This window comes from Elephantulus edwardii, unplaced genomic scaffold, assembly GCF_000299155.1.
Source record: "Elephantulus edwardii isolate Elephantulus edwardi_28Jun2011 unplaced genomic scaffold, EleEdw1.0 scaffold00003, whole genome shotgun sequence".
Lineage (NCBI taxonomy): Eukaryota > Metazoa > Chordata > Mammalia > Macroscelidea > Macroscelididae > Elephantulus > Elephantulus edwardii.
Window position 1 is genome coordinate 16,767,149 of NW_006399753.1, and position 21,098 is coordinate 16,788,246.

The following is a 21,098-nucleotide window of genomic DNA, read 5'->3' on the forward strand; positions in this document are numbered from 1 at the left end:
CTGTGGAGCCATGCAGACAAAGTTGTGAACAATCTCAATCTCTTCGCCTGCTTAATAGTCATTGAAAATCTTTGTAAGGACAAAGCTGTTTCTGAGCTGGAAGCCAGCGGATTTATTTAGATCATGAACTTGCCATCTAGCATTAGAGCCTCTCTTGCTTTAGGTAATTGTCATTTGGTGTGTTTTGACAAGCAAGTATGAATCCGGACAGCATACTGTATCTGAGCTCTCATTTCTCCTTTGTCTTTCTCTTTTTGGCAAAAAGCGCTTTGATTGACTGTCTGATAAACCCACTTCAAGAGCAGATGGAGGAATGGAAGAAAGTGGCGAATCAGCTGGATAAAGACCATGCAAAAGGTACGGGGGAGATGTCTAACCCGGAGCAGAACTCTGGGAAGAGCTGGGGACCCGCTGGCCGCTGCTGGGCCCCTCTTCTCTGTCAATTGCTGTCCCCTCAAATAGCTACAGGCATACTGTGCCCTGTGCCCTCCTCTCCTGCCTCCAGTGTTGGAGGACGAGGTCAGTGATGTGTCCATTGCAAAACTCATGCTGCTTTTAGCCACAGAGCAGCTCTCTGTAGCCTGAATAGGTGGTGGCGTTAATTGTGATCAGCTGCTTTAAAAGTGGGCTGTCCTAAAGCTCAACTACACATGGCGACAGAAGTCATTTCAGCTTATTTTGGAAACCAGACTTGCAATGGTACAAACTAACCTTTCACTCTCTTTGCCTATTGTCTCAGGCAGGTGAGACCACCTTTAGAACTGGTGTGGTTGTTAGGTTTTTGAGTGCCATCCAGTCGACTACGACACACAGTGACCCTGTGAACACGTCTGGACCTTGCTCTGACATGCACCAGCCCACTGTCACGGTCACTGTGTCAGTCCACCTCATTGACGGTCCTCTTCCCTGACCCTCTGCCTTTCTCTGCATGATGTCTTTTTTCCAAGGACTGGACTCTCTTGTCAACATGCCCCAGTATATGACATAGAATGTGTGCTCTATGCTGCTTGGCTGCTCTTCCTCCAAGACAGACACTTGTGAGCTGAGTGATTGGATTTTCACTGAACCGTTTCATAGACCTTTTGTTTTCTCACATTACTTTCCTTGTTACTGTACTCACAGAACAGTTACGCTTGCCCCACCTCTCCCCTGGAATTATTTCCACTTATCCTTCTGTCCTTCCTCTTCCTGCCGTCAGGGCTTTGTCCTTAGGTAAATGAGGCTCTTTTGATGCCTTGTGGTTGGCTGTTCTAAGGAGTGAGTACCAGCCTGCAGTTACTTGTCGCCTTATGTTGGTGGTTGTGATTGTGTGCCTCTGAGTCAGACTGACCTATTGTTGTTTGTTGTTGTTGTTATGTGCCGTCGAGTTGCTTGCGACTCATAGCGACCCTATGTACAACAGCCCTAAACCCTGCTCTATCCTGTGCCAATCGCACTGTCTCTGACACTCCCATCCCGATTATCCCAGTCACTAAATCAATCCACCTCATAGAGGGTCTTCCCCTCCTGCGCTGTCCTTCCACCCTCCCAAGCATGATCTCCTTCTCCAAGGACCGGTCTAGTTGACCTTAAAGCGGGTTTTCAAAGGCAGTTAATCACACAAGAGGAGGCTGCCCATCCTTCTCCCAGGGAGCAGCTGGTAGATTCGAACTGCCTGCCTTTGGGATTACCGCACAGCTTCTTACCACTAGACCACCAGAGCTCCCTCGGCTTGTTTACTGTTTGAATTATGTGCCATGGGAGGCATGAGTTTTGCTCTAGGGTTGAAGGGTGACTAAAGGTCACGGTATTGGGGGTTCTGCCACAGTTTAGGGAGTTGTTGAGGACCTTGACAGTGTAGGAAGGAGGTGGTGCTCACGGTCTAAGGAAATAACACCAACACTTTTTCATCCATTATAAAGTCTGGCCAGCATCTTCCCCATATGGGGTTCTTTTCAAGTGAAATTCTGTGGAGATGGCCTGTGGGAAATGAGGATTACTGAAAAGCTTTCCTGATACATGAGTGAAAATACACTGGCAAAAGAGTAAATCTTGTTAATAGACATCTGAATGATTTCTATCCTCATGACTGGTATGATTGATTTTTGTAGGAAAATATTATCATGTGTTTTATAGTTTCCCATTTTAATAAAGCCCTTCTCTTGAAAATGTCCCCATGACCTGTTTGTCATATACTGTGTTATGATAAAGCTGGTTTTTTTGTTCCTAAAATGTTTTCTATTGGACAAAGTGATTAAATGATTTATAATTCTGCTTTCTCTTAGAATATAAAAAAGCACGCCAAGAGATAAAAAAGAAGTCCTCAGACACACTGAAGCTGCAGAAAAAAGCAAAAAAAGGTAACTTAAAAAAATTACTGTGGTTTGGATGGAAGCTTACAGAGCAAATTAGTTTCCCATTCGCCAGTTTGTGCACATTTTGTTTTATAAAACTGATTGCAGTCCCCTCAGTATAACAGTCCTCTTCCCGTTTCCTCCCTGTGTTCCCCATTTCCATTCCAGAATGTTCTAGAACACCATCTAGTTCTTCTCATGTCCGACTGATGGAGACTGGTTCTGGTGTTGTGTTTTCTTGAAGCTTTCACTTCTCTCCTTTGTTCCAAGTAGGACACTAGTTGCTGCATGGTAGATGATGCTTACAAATCTAAGATCTGGATCTAGAATGTAGCAGTTATGTTGACTGTCTTTGAATGGCCCTCAAGATTACATTCCTGAGTCCTCAAGCCTAGAAACTTATTCTCTCAAGGCTTTTGGTTATGGCTGAGAAGTTGTTGTAGCTTTGTTCCATGTGTCTCCTATATATACGTGGATATATTTGCTACACGTACAAATACAGATGCAGGAATATCTTCTTCCAACTCTCTATATACTGGTGAATATACACCCACAGAATATTTCACACCTGTTCAGCTTGAAATCGAAAGGCGGATCGCATTAGGGTAATCTGCGGTCAGGGACCTCTCCAGAGAGCTGAAGAACAAGGATGTCTGTCAGTCTAAAGACTAAGATGCTCCTGATCCAAGCCATGGTCTTTGAAATTCTTGCCATGCATCAGAGAGCTGGACAGTGACCAAGGATGACAGAAGAAGATTTCAAAGCCTTTGAGGTGTGGTGCTAGAGAAGAGTATTGAACATACCACATACTGCCAAAAGAACAGGTCTGCCCTGGAGAAGGTGAAACCTAGCTGCTCCTAGGCAAGGATTTTGAGATTCCATCTCACAAACTTTGGTTGTTTTGCTGGGAGGGACCAGTCTTTGGAGAAAGATATCATGCATGGAAGGGTCATGGGACAGTGCAGGAGAGGAAGACCTTGGATGAGATGGATTGACACAATAACTGGGATAATGAGGGTAGATGTGTCAGAGACAGTGATTGGCTCAGGATAGAGCAGGGCTCAGAGCTATTGTGCATAGGTTCACTATGAGTTGCAGGAGACTGGACAGGACATAACAACCACCCACTTTTGTTGTTGTTGTTGTTGTTGTTAAGTATTGTTGAGTTGTAGACAACCCCTAGTGACCCTATGAATGAAAGTCTTAAACATGAAATTTTCATCTTTTCTCCATGTTCATAGAGTTTCTGGAGGCAAGCTTTTTTTTGGAAGTGGATGCCACTCCTGCTTCCAAGCCTGTTTTATTCGGGAGCTCCACAAAAACTAGGCCTGAGGGCCAAAGGCCCAAGGACCCAAATGCCTTTTTAAATCAGAGGCCAAATCCAATCACTTCACATCCAGTTGACTTGGGTTGAGACTTGGTGTGTGGCTGTTGCTTGCAACTGGGTATGAGCTGATTAGATTTGGCCTCGTATTTTAAAAAGCATTTGGCCTCCAGTCTGGGGCTATTTCCAGGCTGGGAAGAAGAGCAGAATGTCTCTAGGTGGGTGAGGTAGCAGGTAGCAGTGTAGATGTGGGTCTCTGTTTCTAGTTGTGTGGACATGTGGTAACCAATAACTGTTTTCTACCATGCAAGAGTTGTTGACGGCACCTACCAACGTGGATACATACGGTTTTCATTTCACAGCTGTGGCCTCTTGCTGGATGCAGGAATGAGTGGTGGATGAGTGAGCATACAATCTCTGCTGATACCTCCTGCACAGTGCAGAGGGCTGTGTGGGGCCAGCCAGCGTGCATACAGAAACACCCCGTCTACTTTTGTCAAGTGAAGGGGTATGGGCAGGACAAAGGGGAGCCGAGCTGCAGAGGGGTAAACATGTGGGGTCACAGCACCAGTGCCTTTCAGCAGGTCCTGTGGGGCATTGCATCATAGGCAGACACAGGTGCCACAGGGACTGTTAGGGGAATGAGTGGTGGGCAGGTGCCTACACAGAGTCACGCCGCCTCCACCTCTTTACCAGGTGGAGGGAGGGAGGAGAGAGGAGGAAATGCATACATGTATGGTTGAACGGCCGCTGCCTCTCAGGACAGGGAGTCAGATAGGGGCAGGAGTCCAGAGAGCCCACAGGTGGAAAGGGCAGGGAGAGCAGCTTCCTGAGCCAGAGTGACCTCCAGCAGCTTGGCTGGGTCTGCAGGGCCTGGGGTAGAGCAAACACCTGGCACTGCCCAGCCCGCTGCCTTCACGTGGCTGGGTCAGAAGTGAGGGGCCCGTTGCTTCAGTGCTGACACACATTGCGTCTGCAGGCACGTGATGCTCAGTCCATGGGAGTGCATGCCCTCGGTCCCCTGGGAAGCCGTGCAGCAGTGGCCACAAGTGCATGTCCCCAGCCATGCAGTGTGTAATCCTGGGGAGTGGGCACACTGGCAGCTGCCTGGTGAGACAGAGAGGCTGCAGGGTGTAGGTGGGGAGAGACAGCAGAGGGTGCATCACCAGACGCTGTGTTGAGGGAGCACACAAGAGGACCCTGGGGGGAAATGGAGGCGAGAGTCATCTGGCGTGGGTGCTGGGGCACTCCTGGGATAGCACAGCCCACCGACCAGTTCCTGCCTGAACCTAATACAGCAGGGTGGGGTTGGTAGCACCTGAGTCCAGTGTCTTCAGCAGCACGAAGCCTCCCAGCCCTGTTTACTGGCTCCCGCCCACCTCTGCAGTGACCTCATCTCTGGAGTTCTCTCCCCCTTTTGCTTCTTGAGATCTGGTTTGTGCTCGCTCTCTCCCTCACTCCAGACTTGTCTACACTGTGTCTCTGCCTTGTTGCGGAAACGCAGCTTGCACTATCTCAGAATTACAGAGCTGTGCGCCGATCCACCTGGCAGGGCCCTCTGCTTTGTATCTCTCGCCTCCTTTACGGTTTTCCTCCTTCCATCCAGTGCCTGGTTCCTTCTCTGTCCTTTGCTCTGATGCTGGGGTTCCAGGATTACCTGCACAGGTGTCACTTGGTTTCTCAGGTCTTTGTTGTAGAGGGATGATGACAACTAGAATGCCGTCTTAGCTCCTGCCTTAAAGAGGAACCCTTAAAACCCCATCAGTGGTCTTCTTGTGCGGGTGGCGTTCCTGGACTTGCTTGCATCTTCTCATCCGGGACAGTAGTCAGGAGCAAATAGCGTCTCTCTACACTGAAGTTCTTAAATCACCAAGTATGACTTAATTTGGGCCCTTGCAGAGCACAGCTTCACTTATTCCCTCCCTTCCTCTTTGTTTCCAAAATTTGACAGCTTCCGTGCCTATTGTACATGCTAATGAAACCTGTAACTTTCTTGGAAGCCTTCACATGATGCATAAAAGCCTTTATGCAAATGTCCTATAGTAATTATCACAGAAATTATGTCATTTTCTTTTCCATCATTCACAGCCTATAATCTCCTCAACCCTTTACTAAGTCTTGCGAGGGTATTAGGACCGGCAATTGAGGAAAAGCAGACCGTCCACGAGGCCCTGGCACCTCTCTCTTCACCATCACAGACCCTTTGGTTATCAGACTCGAAACCTACCTTGGGTCCTCCTGTGTGGGCTGGGAGTTTGCAGGGAAATTCTAACTGTAATCATAATGTTTTCTAAAACATAAAAATAAATGTCAAGCGTTTCTCTTGCATTTGGGAGGTGCATTCCTGAGCAAGTACAGCCATCTGATGCCTGCCTGAACCTTCCAGATCTTTCCAGATTCTTCCCCTCAGCACCAGGTTTTGGAATCTGCTGCAGCACACGTGATAAGGAGGAGTACTCTGTCAAGATACTGTGTGTAAAAGGACTCTTCCCCTTCATAATCTCTTGTTAATTTGTAGCATTTACCTGCAAGATAGAAATTCTCCAAAACCAAATTTCCTTTTGTCGTCTTTCCTAAACAGGCCATTCCCATTTGGAATTACAAGAAGACACATTGGGAGAGATGGAAGGGTTCCCTGAGGGGCATGGGGACAGGATAAAGTTTTTAAACTTTGGTATGTCTGAAAAATGTCTCCCTAGTTCTTGTGACAAAAACAGCCAACCCCATGGAATCATTTCGAGATAAAAGCAGCAAAATTTTTCTCCCATAATCAGATTATCTGTCAGTACCAAAGTCGGTGATTCCTTTTGCCTCTGATTGCTTCTCTGGTTTGCATTCTGTCTTGCTAACAAGGGCACCTGGGAGCTACTGTTTGACAAGGAATGTGGAGCATTTTAGTGAGTCCAGAGGAAGATGTTTATCTAAATGAACATCGCTGCTGTCCTCCATCAGCACTAAGGCCCAGTGGACAAGCAGGCCAGTAAACGTTCTGAGCCTCATTCCAGCCCGCAGAAAGCGAGGATTAAAAAGCTGGGCACGAAAGTCGAGGGTTTGATGCTTACAACTTGGAAAAGGTTTAGGAGTTTGGTGAAAAATAGAAAATGAGAAAAGTAGTTCTTCCCCCCCCCCTTTAGCTTTTCCAGAGTTCTCTTTTTAAAGGCCTTCAGTTCTTGGCTACAGTGATAATCCTTTTATCTGAATTCCACAAGGAGGCTCAGCCGGCCTGCTGTCACTCACCGTCACTGGCATTGTCCAATTAGGAGAATCCGGACCTATGGGTGAAGCCTGAGGGATTGATTGCAGTGCATCCTAAAAGGAAGGTTCTGGCAATTAGATATGCCCAGCACTGGCGAGAGCTGCCTAGGAGGATAATGAGCTCCCCATCAAGGTGCCAGATAGAAAGATTGGGGGCCCATAGGTGCTGGACTGCGGTAAGAATAGCTGCTTCTGGCCCTGGGATGCAGGAATAATTGGCATTTAGTTTGGAGATTTCTTGGAGCGCCTGGGCCTGAAGGCGCGGTGAACGTGAGCTGTGATTAAGGTTTTCGGAAGCAACAGTCTTTTCAAAGTAGCCGTGTATCTGGTGGCCTCAGGCGCCAGGGCTCTAACCCAGCACAGCGGCCATGATGGCACACTTGTGTCTCCAAGACACATCAGCAGTTTGGAACATCCTAGATGACTTTCTAGTTTCACCAAGGCAAGCAGAAAACACGTTTCATTTCTTTACCTTATAAAACAAATAATTCTCATGCTATAAAAAAGTATAGGCGACAAGGCACTTCCCTGGCGACACCCTTCCCAATTTTGAACTGTGCTTGGGAAGGGAAGGGACAGCGCAGGAGGGGAAGGCCCTATATGAGGTGGATTGATTCATTGACTGGGGAAATTGGGGTGAGAGTCCCGGAGACGGTGCAGTTGGCACAGGATAGAGCAGGGTTTAGGGATGTTGTACATAAGGTCGCTGTGAGTCGCAAGCAACTCACGGCACATAACAACAACATAAATAATTATATATATTGCATTAAAAATCATTAATAAAAAAGATTACAGGTATCACATAGATAAAATTATATACTGATCTAAAGAGGAGTGTACAGTAGAGAAAAATATGGACACAAATTGAAGTAATAAAATATATGTGTTCTTATATGGTTAATAGTTGACATCAAGGTCATATGTGAGACTATTTAATTTTTAGAAATGAGTATACAGCTTTAAAAAACTAAAATAATTCTAAGATACATGATTTTTTTTTCACCAGAAGCTCCCATTTGCGTGTTTTTTTTTGGGTGAGTGTGGGCTTCTAGAAGCCCACGGAGTCGTCATTCTCCAGGAGCTCTTTTTGAGGGAACTGTTCCTAGAAGGCACATGTCCCAAATGCCCCGCAGCCCCTCCAAGCTAAGGTCCAGAAGCTCTCGGGGCATTTGAGGCTTCTGTTTGTTCTGGATCTGGTCAGTTATGGTTTTCCTAGAACACCCCTTTCTGTTCTTGTCAATTCAGTCTCAATTCACAGTGACCCTCTGTGTGCAGAGTAGAACTGGCCATCAATGGCTATGACTTCAGAAGTAGGTCGCTTTTTGTCTTCTGAAGTGCCTCTGGGTAGATTTGAACGGTCCGCCTTTTGGCTAGTAGTTGAATGCTTCCTGAAACACCTTTTGAGGTACCTGTTCCATCTTCTTCAACGAATAGGTGCCTAGACTCTAGCTCATACAAGTATGAGTGTACTCCTTCCAAGATTTACAGCACCCAGCCAACCAATACCTTCCTTTTAAATAGTTTGAAGGGCTTTTCAAGCAGCTTTCTCCCACACCTTTGTCAAGAAACTGATCTTTGTTCTAAATATTCTTCTGATTCCTTTTCTCCAAATAAAAGCTCTCCCGCATCTAAGCTCAGTTTAGCCCTGTCCTTGGCCCGGGTAGAAATGTCATCAGGATGTCATTTTTGCCTACAGCTGACTTCCCTCACGCCTTACTCTGCAAATGCTCCCTTTTGTCACATTCTTTATTTGATTATTTTGAAATAATCTATATAATCATAGTATACTGTGATTGAGAGAGATCCTTTTTAATAAAAAATCTTTCAGATTATTCTCATGATTTAAAAATATTATTTTTGTCTTAAAATCATCTTAAAGTTACTTGAAACATGTTCTGATTGTTGGTAATTGTGTGTCTTTCTACCAAAGACATGCTTATTGAGCATCTCTTAGGAGCAATCATTAGGCACGGAGCTGGAGCTGGAGAGAGGGTCTCTGACATCAGAAGAGGTCTGATCGGGCACAGAACACAAGGTCAAAAGCAGAGGAAAAATCTAGTCAGAGCGGAGTGGAAGGTGGGCAGAGACACAAAAAGCTGGGGGAGAGGTATGAAGCTTAACCAGTGGCCCTGGTTCTGGGTAGCCTGTCTTGGGTCTCCTTTCTGCTAGGTGATGTTAGCTCATTGTTTCAGCTCCTCGAATTAACCAGGGGAGTAAGGTAAGCTCAGAAATGCATCATAATTATTCTGTTTACTTACTCTTTCCATCTTTCAGTACTAAGTCTTATGTCTCGCTTAAATTAACTCCTTTTAGTATTTTTTTCCTATAGTATTTTTAATTTTAAAATTTGAATTAAAAAATTCTTTTGAAGCCTTCTGCTTCAATCGGTAACACCTAAAAGTTTTATCGCGAAGTGTTCTGGAGAGATGGAGCTTGAACTTTTTGATATGCTAACTCTTGAGCTGACATTGAATTAATAGTTTTTCACTAGAAGCTTGCAAAAGGAGCAGTGGTAACCATGGGATGGCTGAGTCTGACTTCTGCCCGCTTGAAAAAGGGGAACTGTCCACATCAATATGATCCACCACACCAATAGCTACACGGTCAGACATGCCACCCCACGAAATCCTACACCTGTTTTTACAAATCTTTGGGCCCAGTGTTCTCTGCAAGACTAACAGACTTTACTTACAGTTGTGGAGTTTATTATGGAAACAGGTTGGGGAGTTGAGGAGGCAACGGTTATCACATGATGCAAATCAGGGCTTAGTCTAGCAGTCCCAAGGTAGGTTAGCAAAAGATGTAATTCCTCAGGTAGTGAAAAGTCCAGGTTCAGTTCAGCACAAATGTGAGAAGCCCCTAGTTTCCTCAATTGTCCAGCAGACTTTATCTCAGAGCAGCTACGAATCAGCCTTTTCCTCCCGTCAGCCAGCCAGCAAAACCTTAAACTGTGGCTCCATCACCAGGCTTCCTCTTGGCCGCACAATTGTTGATGTGTCCCCAGTTAAGACAGCTGGAAACCATGTCCCCCCAACGGGGGCTAATGCAATGGCTAGAACAGCCAATTTTCAAGGATTCTGACACCTCAAAGCTGCAAAACCAATATTATACACAGACCTGTGAGAAGATGACTCCTGGACTGGATTGCTAGTATTCCATTTTTTATATTTCTAAAGTTCGAGTTCTTTAGTTACTTGGTTTTAGTTACTGTTTTGTAAACGTTGTTCTGTTTATATTTGGTTTTGTACCTTACCCTAAACTTGTTTACCTAGTTTTCCTTTTAAAAAATATTTTATTTTTATTTGAGTTAAGATTTACAAATCATGTTTCCCGTAAAGTTTTTCACAGATGTTTGTTATATAACATGTACATTGATTAGTGTAATTAATTGCAGTGTTCAGTCAGTCTCTTTTTGTATGTTGCCAACTTACTTGTTTATTAATTTTTACTTCTCCCACGTTCTCCATTCACAAGGGCCCAGCTACGTACTGAACACTTTGATCAAAGATTCCATAAAAGAATTTTGATCAAAGGAAGAAAACAGAATTTCCAATTCTCATGGAATCCAGACTTTCTGGAGCTATAAAGGCTGGATGATCCCATGAAATGATTACCATGAGATAATTTTTAAATCTTAATACAAAAATATCCCATGATATTTAAGACTCCTTAAAACCAAACAATAACTTGACCAATAAAGAATGCCTGCCTTGAGCACTATGCTCTGTATGGAATCAAACTGACAAGAGCACCTGGAAAGATAGGGTTCCCTCAAAGGCCAGTGAGCTTCTGTTAATGAGGGAAAAATAACTCCAAGAAGGAGCACTGGTTACAGCTCATAGAATCTGATCAGTGTCACCAAATGTAGGGAACTGATGAGTTGGTGTATAGTCTTCTGTGAATATTATCAACAATTTAAAAAATTAAATTAAAAAAAAAAACCCTTGCTGCTTTCTCTAGGGATAATAATTATTGACTTAATGGAGTCTAATTTAATTGAGAAAGGAAGAAAATGACAAGATAAGAGAGGGTAACGTGGGTGCATAGCTGTTGGTGGATATGGGTTTAATCACCAGAGTATAAAATTCAGGGACAAATTATGAACCATTCAACACTCGAGAGACAAGCTAGAGTGCTGCTCGAATACCAGTTTGACTTTCTCGTTTTCCTTTTTGTATCACTTGTGTGTCCTGCCCCTTCTCACCGTGCACCCCTCCAGTGGACGCTCCTGGTAAGTGGACCATCTCGTCTCTCTGGTGGCTGGTCACGGCGTGGTCCTTGCTGTGGGCTTTACGTGCTTGTCCACACCTCTGCTAGTTGCCTGAGTTTTCCTACCAGCTTGGAACAATCAATTGTGCCTACTGAATTTCCTGTAACTTTCAGAAAATTGTGTGTGGGTGTGTCTTGATAATTTTCTTTCTTGGATGTTTGGCCATTTCAAGTGTCGGCACAACATTCTATGAGCCTTTGCATCATCACAGTTCAGTATGAGACTCCCGGGAAGAACAAATACAGAGTGCTCTAACCCTCCTTCCTCTAGCCAATGTGTTGCAACATGCATATAGATGCAAAACATGCATATATATATGAATGTATATATATGTGAATATTTTTATCACAAAGGATACTAAAATGCCCTGAATAACTCAAAATGATTCTCAACTCCGATTTGATGGTATTAAGCATGCAAAGTAGCTTTACCTTTATTTCTTCCCTGGGCCACTTAGTACTCCTCAAAACCAGTATTTCAATTTTAAAGCACATTCTGGTTTCAGCAGAGTTCATGAAATGTTTCGTTTCCGAGGTAGCAGATCTTCAGGGTCAATGCTCAGAATCATTCTTCTTGATTGTCTGTCGACTCGCCTTCTGTGGGTGATTATCCTGCTCGACTTGAGGTTGCTTTTCCGGTCTGTGCTGTGGCTGGCTGTCTGTCCTGGGAGGGGGTGTCTGTGAGGTGCCCGGGTGGATCCCTTGGCCTGGGCATGTCCACGTGTCCTCTCAACACTCCGGAGCTTCGAGGCTCTTCCTGTTCTCCATCATGGTGCAGGATGGAGGTGGAAAAAGTGAGCCCCGTGTGGGGACTTGGCATTTGAAAGCTCTTCCCCAGCATCTGCATGGGGGAGAGGAGAAACCGACCTCCCTGGGCAGCCAAGACATTAGACAGACCCCTGTGTTCTCCAGAGTTAGATGCAGAGTTAGGTCCGTGGTCTGCGTCTCATCTCATCACCGTCAAGTCAGAACCAAGTCCTAGCTGACTCTCCTCTGGGTTTGTAAGGCTGTAAATCACACGGAAGGAGACTGCCCATCTTTTCCCCTCTGGGGCCTTTGGTGGATTCGAACTACCAGATGAAAAAACTTGCTGTGTATTCACAGTCCTCTAGGTCAAGGAAGAGGGGATGTAGGATTATAGTTAGGAAAAATCACTTGTCAGATCCAGGAGCACACCAGCCTGGAACTCAACCAATGGTCTTGGCGTGGGTGTCTGCAGCATGGACTTCTGTGTGGGGCTGGGTGGGCCCAGTTTCACCACTGTAGGCAGCAAACACTGGGACCACAAAGAATGAGCTAAGAGATCACTCTTTGTTGAAGATACATTCCTATTTCAACCCAGAAAGCCAATAAATAGTCTTCCATAACATGAAGACTAGAGCATAGCAAGAGCTTTTGAGTTAGGAAAACCTCACACCAGAGTCTTTTGACAGGTGAGCTTGGGATGACCTGGCGTCTCTCTTCTCCTTCATGGTGACATTGGGCGGTTGATGCTGGAGTTTGCCGTGGTGTTGGCTCTGGTTCATAGGAACCCTATGAACAATGGAAGAACATCCTGCTAGATCCTGCACCATCCTCACAATCTGCCCTGCACACAAACCGATTGTTGCTGTCCTTCTAACAGCCTGTGTCGTTGAGGGCCATCCTCTGTTTTAATGACTGTCCACATGGACAGGGAGTTCCGGTGGCCTAATGGCAAGCAACTGCACGGTCAACCTGAAGGTGCATGGTTCAATTCCACCAGCTGCTCTGTTTGAGAAAGATAATCAAATCTCCTCCTGCGTGATTCATAGCTTGTGAAATCCATGGGAGGGTCAGTTTTGACTCTATAGTTCATAACAACTGCATTTGCTTGGACAAGAGTTGTAAGAAGTTATTTGAAAAAAATTTTTTTAATATCTCAAAGCAGATACTTTATACCACTGGGTGCAAAAAAAAAGGGGGGGGAGCAAAATTATTTCAATGTCAACTTTCTTCTAAGGTTATTTATGTCTTAAATGGCATAAGGTGTTTTTGAGACTTGCAAGGAATAAGTATTTTGCCAGTTGGTAGGAGAAAAACCTTACTAGGATCCTAAACGATAGCCCTGATACAATCTTTAAACTTTCAACCTCAAACCTAGGCTTTCCCAGAAGTCTGCTTGGAGCTAAACAGCAACGTGGTATTCATGACTAAAGGTGTGTCTGCCTGGCTATTTATTGTACTTTCTCAAAGATTCATCCACCTGGAATCAACTCAACAGCAGCACCTCGAAAGGTTAGATGAAAAACTCACATAATAAGAACATCGGAGCAGTGACTTTATATTAATGGTTATAGAGTACCGTGGAAACGGATAATGGGAATACTTAAGCCAGCTTGAAGAATGTAAACCGTGCCATTGAATTGGCCGTGTGGAATTCGTAGAAATGATGTACCCTGTGCTGAGCATCTTTTCACAAAATCTAGAAGTGTTGGTTGACCTTGGAGAGCCGCAGCCTGACCTCTGTGCCCATTGGCCCGGGACAAAGCCCCAGTTAGAGCAGAATGACCTGAGTGACTGCCCTTGAACCTGAGTCATCAGTTATGACTCGTGACAAGCCCCTGCCAGGTTTCTGAGCCTGCAGATCTTTGGAGACTGCCTTGTTTTCCTCCTGCACAGGAGCTGGTGGGTCAAGACCACCAGCCTTTCCCGTAGCCAGCTAGCACACTCTAGCACCGTCCTCTTCAGAGTTCAGTGAGGAGAGAAAGACAGAAGAGATGCTGTCAGCGAACCACGAGCTCCGGCTAGTTAGGGTGACCGGGAAATGGGAGTCCCACCTCGGTGATAGAAGTATAACACTGGTGGCTTAGTGGTAAGGAATTGTGCTGCCAATGAAAAGACACGTGGTTCAAATCCACCAGCTGCTCCTCAGGAGAAAGTTGGATGGTCTCCTCCCATGCTATTTACTGCCTTTAAAAAGCCTCTGGAAACTGTGGGTTGGTTCTGACTCACCAGTACACGAAAACAGCGACAGGAAGACCAGTGGCTTAGTGTTAAGGAGTTACACTGCCAGCCCAGTGGAGCAGGGTTTGAATCCACCAGCTGCTCCAGGGAAGAAAAATGGACAGTCTGCTGTGTGGTTTACTGCCTCTGAAAACCTGCCAGAGGGTCAGCTATGAGTCCGTTCCAACTAGGCAGCACACAACAGCAGACTCAGTGTGGTGTCCAGGAAGCTGTCCTTGACCTCATCAGTAAAGACATTTCGATTTAACCGAATAACTTGTGAAGGAAGCTCTAGTGGCAGAGTCCGGAGACTGCCGGGCTGTGAAGCAACAGGCTGTTGTATCTCCTTAGCAGTTCAAATCCACCAGCAGCTCTGAAGGAGAAAACTGAGCACGCTTCTTCGGTTAAGGGTGACAGCCTTGGGAGCCTGGGGGACGGTGGTAATAAGCTGCTCACAGGCAGTGAGTGAATCAACCTCCTGCACAAGGCTGTTGCATTTCAGATGAGAACATCCAAGGTTGGGGGTGCATAGGAGCAGCACTTGACAACTGAGGAGTCTGTAAACACAAGCCCAGTGGGCCCACCAACCCCAGAGCTGGGGTGCTGCTTAGCAGGGCTTGCCTTTGGTGACACTTCATCGTGACATAGCTCCCGGAGCAAGGCCACCACGACTCCAGCAGCTGATGGCTGAGTGGAAGGAAGCCAGTGCCCCAGGATGTCAGCACCTGTCAGGGAACACACACCTGGCTCCCCTGCGGCTGCGTGGGAAGCCAGCAGGGAGGTAGGTATTCTCATTGTCAGAGAACCGGAGCTGAGAACTTCTCTTAATGTTAACCTCAACCATGTGCAGAAGGGCAGAAGATTAAAAGGACCATGCGTTTGGAAGATCGATTGCATGTACAATGATTTTTGTCTCACTAGAGAAAACTGAATGGAGGCGCAGACCTTGGTGAAAGGCTAGGTGAGGGGGTAGCTGTAACTCTCTAGAATTTTACCCCAAAAGCCATTCACGAGTTTCACGGAGCTCACGAATTCATCTCTTTCATTCATTAACATTCTGCTTTGATGGCTGCAGATGAGCCCTGCGAAGCAACAAGCTTTTACTCATCCATCCATTTATTCAAGAAATAGGTGGAAATGCCTCCTCTTTGCTAGACTCTTAGCCACTAAAGGGGCAAAAGAAAGTCTTTCTCTTCAAATTATTCTTAAGGTGGTGGAGGGTCAAACATACACATCATCACAGCTGTCAGTCACCGGCTGGGCTGTGGGTGGGAAGAGGAGGAAGGGCCTGGATGTTTCTCAAGGGTGTGGAAAGTTCTCAAGAGTGAGTGACACCTGAACAGACTCTTAAAGGTTGCTCGCAAAGACAGAAGGGGAATGGGCAAGGTGTGTTTACATTCTAGTGTCCAGTTCTGCTTGTCCTGTAGACCACTTTTAGTCAAAATCAACTCAGTGGCCATGGGTGAGTGGTTGGAAGCTGATCGTGGTTTTCTTTTCCTCTCCTTGCTTTAATAAATACTGATGGCTGCCTGCTAGATGCCCTGTCAGCCCCGGGTGCCAGGGAACAGCAGGGGATGGTGGAGATACATCCATGTCCTCACGGCTCTCAGGGCTTTGTGGTAAGGGACTGCAATGCCAACCCAAAGGTACATGACTCATACCAGTCGCTCCAGGGGAGAAAGATAGGGCAGTCCCCAGCCCCACGCCGTTTACTGCTCTACATACCCCCTGGGATCAGCTGTGGATTGATTCCGACTCAGTGGCACATAACAACAACACAGCATGCCCTCACGGAGCTTCTGCATGAGGTGGCTACCAGCGATTGCTCAGACGATTTCTTTAATCTGAGCGGTATTTGCATCCTGTGGGAAAGATGCCAGCCCAGCCCAGGAGGGCTTTGGGGGAAGAACGTGGGCTTTTTCGTGCTAGAGGCAAATACTTACCTAAATGTCAATAAGGATCTTCATGGTGCAGTGATGACAAGCTCAGCTGCTTACTGAAAAGTTGATGCTTCCAATGGACCCACTGAAAAGTTGATGCTTCGAATGGACCCACTGCCCCACAATAGAAAGACCTAGAGATCATCTCCTGTAACAAGGACATCTTGGAACATCCTGCCTCTGTCTGCTCTGTCACATGGGGTCACCAGTCATCCAGCTCCACTCCATGGCAGCCAGAAAACAGCCAAAAGCCTGGGTGTGGCCTCTCTCCCATATTCTCTCAGTGCAAGACTAGGACACGGTGGCTTCCAGCTGTGAGCAAGGACCTTGACTTTCATGCCGCAGTGTTAAATTGTTCTTGCTGTAAATTGCACTTTCTTATGTATTCTTCAACAAGATGAATTGAAACCATGACTGTGACAGTGAACTGGAGAACATCAGAGATTGTGAGGATGTGCAGGCTAGGGTTTGGATCTATTCATAAGATCACAGTCGTACTTGACTTGATGGCACCTCACAACAACGTATGTACTTATCCTTACACTGTGTTCTCTTATAAAAGCTAATATTTCAAGCAGTCAAAGAAGTCTTCTGTAGGTAATGAAGATCCCCTCCTCTGCATTTTTGTAACGAAAGCGGACTTTGCATTCCAGAGTCGGTTCTCTAGTACAACTTTATGGGACTGTTCAGCACTTTTATCCCAAATGCCATTGAGTGTAGAGATGCTATTGATTGTAAGACGCCTCTTCATCTCATGGACCACTAGAGGAAAAAGAAACTGCCAGATATACTATGGCACACCACTGATGGTCAGATGCATCCTGCTTTTCAAGTGCAGAAATGCAGAAGAGATGTCATCTTAGGAGGAAGTGGGGTACTTGTGTGCATGTCGGGCCAGGGGTTGGTCAGTCTGCAGGATTCAGGAGTGCCTTGGGATGATTTGCTGACTCCTGACAGCCATCCTGGTCCAGATGTCCTGGCATTATGCTTCATCTATTACCATTCCCAGGACCCCCCGCTCCCAAGTGTGGGCACATGGGAAATTCCAGGTATTTATCACACTTGATTGACCTTGAAGTGGGGCTGTTCCAGCTTTGAACTTGAAGCCCCTGGTACTTCATTTGCCAGGATTTGTATTCGCTGTGAACACCAGGTCCCAAGACGTTGAGCGTCTGAAGAAGCAAGGCCCAGAGCCCAGGGCTGGATTCTAACTGTGACTGTGACCAGCTCACTGGCCCTGAATCTCCTTTTCTCTCTCTGTCCATTGCGGCTGGCTGAGGCCCTGACCTCTGATGATCTCAAACACCCTCAAATGAAATGCTGCCCCGTGATGAGTTACAGATCAGACGTGTGACCCCCAGGGTTTTCACTAGTTGATATTCTGAATCCAGGTCTTTCTTCCTCGTCCATCTTAATCTCAAAGCTCGTGGGAACATGGTCAGCGTCCTGGCAACGTGCAGCCCACCACTGATACACTGGTGGTGACTGGGCTTCGTCCACAATTGAACTGGGTCTCCCGTTCAGAAGATGAAAATTCTGCGCCTGAAAAACAGCTGCTCTTCATCCACCAAAACCCAAACTTCCCACCGCGGAGCTGGTTCTGACTCACGGCAAACCCTCTGTCGAGTTTCCCAGGCCACAAATCTGGTTAACAGGAGCGGACAGCCTTATCCTTCTGCAGAAGAGCTGGTGGCTTTGAGCTGCTGGCCTTTCAGTTAGCATCCCAGTGCTTAATGCGCCGTTCCACCAGGGTCCTTCATCTGTCAGAAGGGTTTATTAATTCCTACTTTGAAGCATTTACATGGAGCATAAAGACAACAAAGGACGAATGTTAGGAAGTTGATGTCAGGTCTTGTAAAACTCTCTCGACTTAATTTAACAAAACGTTCTTCCCATTTAAGACTGACAGGATGCCTGTGAACCACGCTCGATTCTCTGAGTAGAACTGTTTCTGTAGAGGCAGCCATGTGACTCTCCCTGGGGTTTGGAGGCTGCTGGCTGCTCCCTTCAGACCTCCCCAGGGCCTGGAAATGGGCTCTTGTACCATAGAATGGGGAAACTGACTACAAACAAAAAAATTATTAACACCAGGGATGCCTTGAATTACACAGAAAAGCCTTTGAAGGCTCCTTGTTCGAGAAGTTTGTCTATAAATCCCCCTTGAGGTGCCCCCCTTGCTCCTGGTCGCTCAGGGTGTCCTGGACGCACTGCTGCCCTGTCTGGCCTTGTGTGGGCATGCTGGACATGGCCAGCATGCACGGACAGATCGTCCTGCATTATCAGTGCTTCCTCCTGTCCACAGATACAGAGCACCTGCTGTCCTCCAGACAGGTGTGTGGTTTCCACCCTTGTGGCACATGATGGTCACTTAGGGTGACGTCGATTAAGTGACCAGGAAAGTACATGTGGACTGGGGATTTGTTTTGATTTGGGTTTGAAAGGATGATAGGTCTAAGGCGGGTGAGGAGGGTCCTAAAGGAACAAAAGGGGCCTGAGAAGTGGAGTGAAGGATAGAAGGAGGGAGAGGGTAGTATAATGAGCAGTAGTAACATGAAGAAGGCCGAGTCTGACTTCCGTTCACTTCATAAAGGGGAACTGTGCCTGTCAATAATACCCATAGTATCAAATGCACTGCAAGTTCCTCAGTCATCCAGAAAACTTTATCTCAAAGCAGTTATAAGTCAGCTTTTCCTTCAATCGTCCATCAAGAAAGGGGTTTCAATCCAAAATACCTTTAATTTTGGCTCCATCTCCAGGGTTTCTCTGGTTGCACCTTATCCCTGTATCTTCTCAGCCGTGCCACAGTCTCTTCGTCCTCTCTCCACCATCATCTTTCACAGTGTGTAAAGCACTCTCTTACATTGATCTCACAGCTGTTGATGATTTGCTAGATCATGTATCTTCAGTTAAAGTAGCTGGAGATCATGCCCTCAACAGGGGGCAACACAGTGGATAGGACGGCCAGTTTTCAATGTGTCTGATACCATAAAGGGATCAAGAAGGCTGAGGGACAAGGTGGGCCAGCTGTATGTGCCTTCCTTACGGGATAGATCATGTGAGGAGACACTGAGTGTTTCTAGAGCAGTGGGAAGTACTGAACAGGAGCCCAGGTGGTGTTTGCATTTTTAATGCTCTCTGAGCTGTTCTGCTTCAAGGTCAATAAGGGTGATAGCATAGGGTGTCCCAGTGAAGTTGACAGTAGCAGAAGTTAAGTAAGACGATGGAGTTGGAGTCAGTATGGCTCAGTAGAAGACCTTAGATGACTCGCACACTCGTGGTACAAAGGAAAAGGAGTCTATTTGTCATGTTCTCATATCTTGAGCTAATGCACCTCTGAACCCGTGGATATAGAATTCTGTGATGGTGGTGGTGGTGGTGGCTGACTTGCCAAGGCAGCCCTGGACTCACGGATGTTGGAAGAAGACTCAGCCGCTGGTCCTACCCACCTTCATGGTCACTTCCAGATTGACAACACTTTCTTCTAAATCTCTCTTAGTCCAGGAGCCCTGCTGAAACTTGCCCAGCATCCTAGCAAGAAACACGCCTCCACAGACAGACAGACATGAAGTGCACTGACTGAGAGTCAAACCTGGGTCTCCTGCTTGGCAAGCCAGACTTCTACCCCCAAACCACCACTGCCCTGATATACAAACCTTACTAGGCTTCAAACCAGGGCATTCCACTGGGACATGGGCTCATTCCTGCCAGAGTCGTTTTTTATAAATACAATTATATGTTGTTAGGGCATTTTAACAAAAATAAACATTGTGTTTATAGGTTATGATATATCCTGAATGGAAGTGCTCTCATTATGCTTATAATTATAGCAATCTCTCAAGATTACACTTTTTTTAGCTTACTACAGTTTCAAAGTCCTTTCATTACAGCAGAATACGTAGTTAAAATAACTTTCCTGTAATTGTAGAATGAGCCAAATGTACATTTACCAAATTAGATAATCTGGGGTTCTATTCACGTTGCTTTCTCATGTGGAGATTATATATGTATATATTTAAAGTCAGATTAATTACACTGTGCCTAAAACTTGTGGAAAAAATATAAAGTTATTGGGGTGTGATTTTTATTTTTTAACGTCTCTTAATTATATATCCAAAACCAAAACATTTTCCTCCAGTCGGTTCCAGCTCATGGCAGCCCTGCGGGTGTGACACTGGCCTCTCCGGGTTCTCGATGTCTCGCTCTGCAGCTGCAGATCACCAGGCCTTTCTGTGTCTGCACTCTAAAACATTGTCTTTCTGTTCTCACATGACCATTGACAGCGACAGAACTGTGTGCACGGAGCCTCCTGATCATCTGAGATATTGAGGCGTCACGTTCCCTTACGTGCCAACTTAGTGCCTACTCTCTCCCGAAGAAATGACTTTCCTTCTAAAACCCACCTCCCTTTCCTTTTAGGTCATAATTGATCACTTCTTGCCCCAAGTTAAGCTCTTGCATCTGTTTTGGAGAGAGAAAATGAGGACTGGATTCTCTGATTCAAGGCCATTTCCCCTGACTTTTTTCTTCCTCAAACCAAACAGTGCTTTTTGTTTAACTTCTCTCCATTGTTCTTTTGTGTGTGAGGTCCCTGGGAGTGGACATTTAACACCACATTGTTCTTGTTCTGCAGAGGGTAGAGGCTGATGGGCCAGGTCCTTCCCCAGTAGAAGTGTTTTGTTTGCCATCTAATCAGAACTGACTCATAGCTGACCCTCCAGAGGGTTTACAGAGGCAGGGAAATCACACAGGCTGCTGGAGCGGCACCCACTTCCTAAACCACATGCCTCTGGAAACTCTATGAACTTTGAGAAATGTCCATAGTTAGAGAAAGGCTTCAGGCCTTTTATTCATAGGGTCGTGATGAGTCGAGCTCAACTCGCCAGCAATCAACAACTACAAATTGCACAGGAGGAGATTGCCCGCAGTTCTCCCAAGGAGCAGAGATGGATTCAAACACGTGCCTTAGCAGAAATAGTGCCATTCATTCACTGGATCTTCATTCATTCATTCACT

General features: G+C 46.0%; 1 protein-coding gene across 4 annotated transcripts in view; it reads left to right on the forward strand.

Moving 5' to 3' along the window:
• MTSS1 (metastasis suppressor 1) overlaps positions 1 to 21,098 on the forward strand; it is a 200,140-nt gene that overhangs the window by 158,791 nt on the left and 20,251 nt on the right. For 3 of the 4 annotated variants that reach the window (XM_006879301.1, XM_006879299.1, XM_006879300.1), the window contains exons 5-6: positions 266 to 357; positions 2,265 to 2,339. In XM_006879301.1, coding sequence (XP_006879363.1) covers positions 266 to 357; positions 2,265 to 2,339 — 167 coding nt within the window. Of the gene's footprint in view, positions 1 to 265; positions 358 to 2,264; positions 2,340 to 11,131; positions 11,144 to 21,098 lie in introns of all 4 variants that reach the window. The other variant, XM_006879302.1, reaches the window with a different exon arrangement.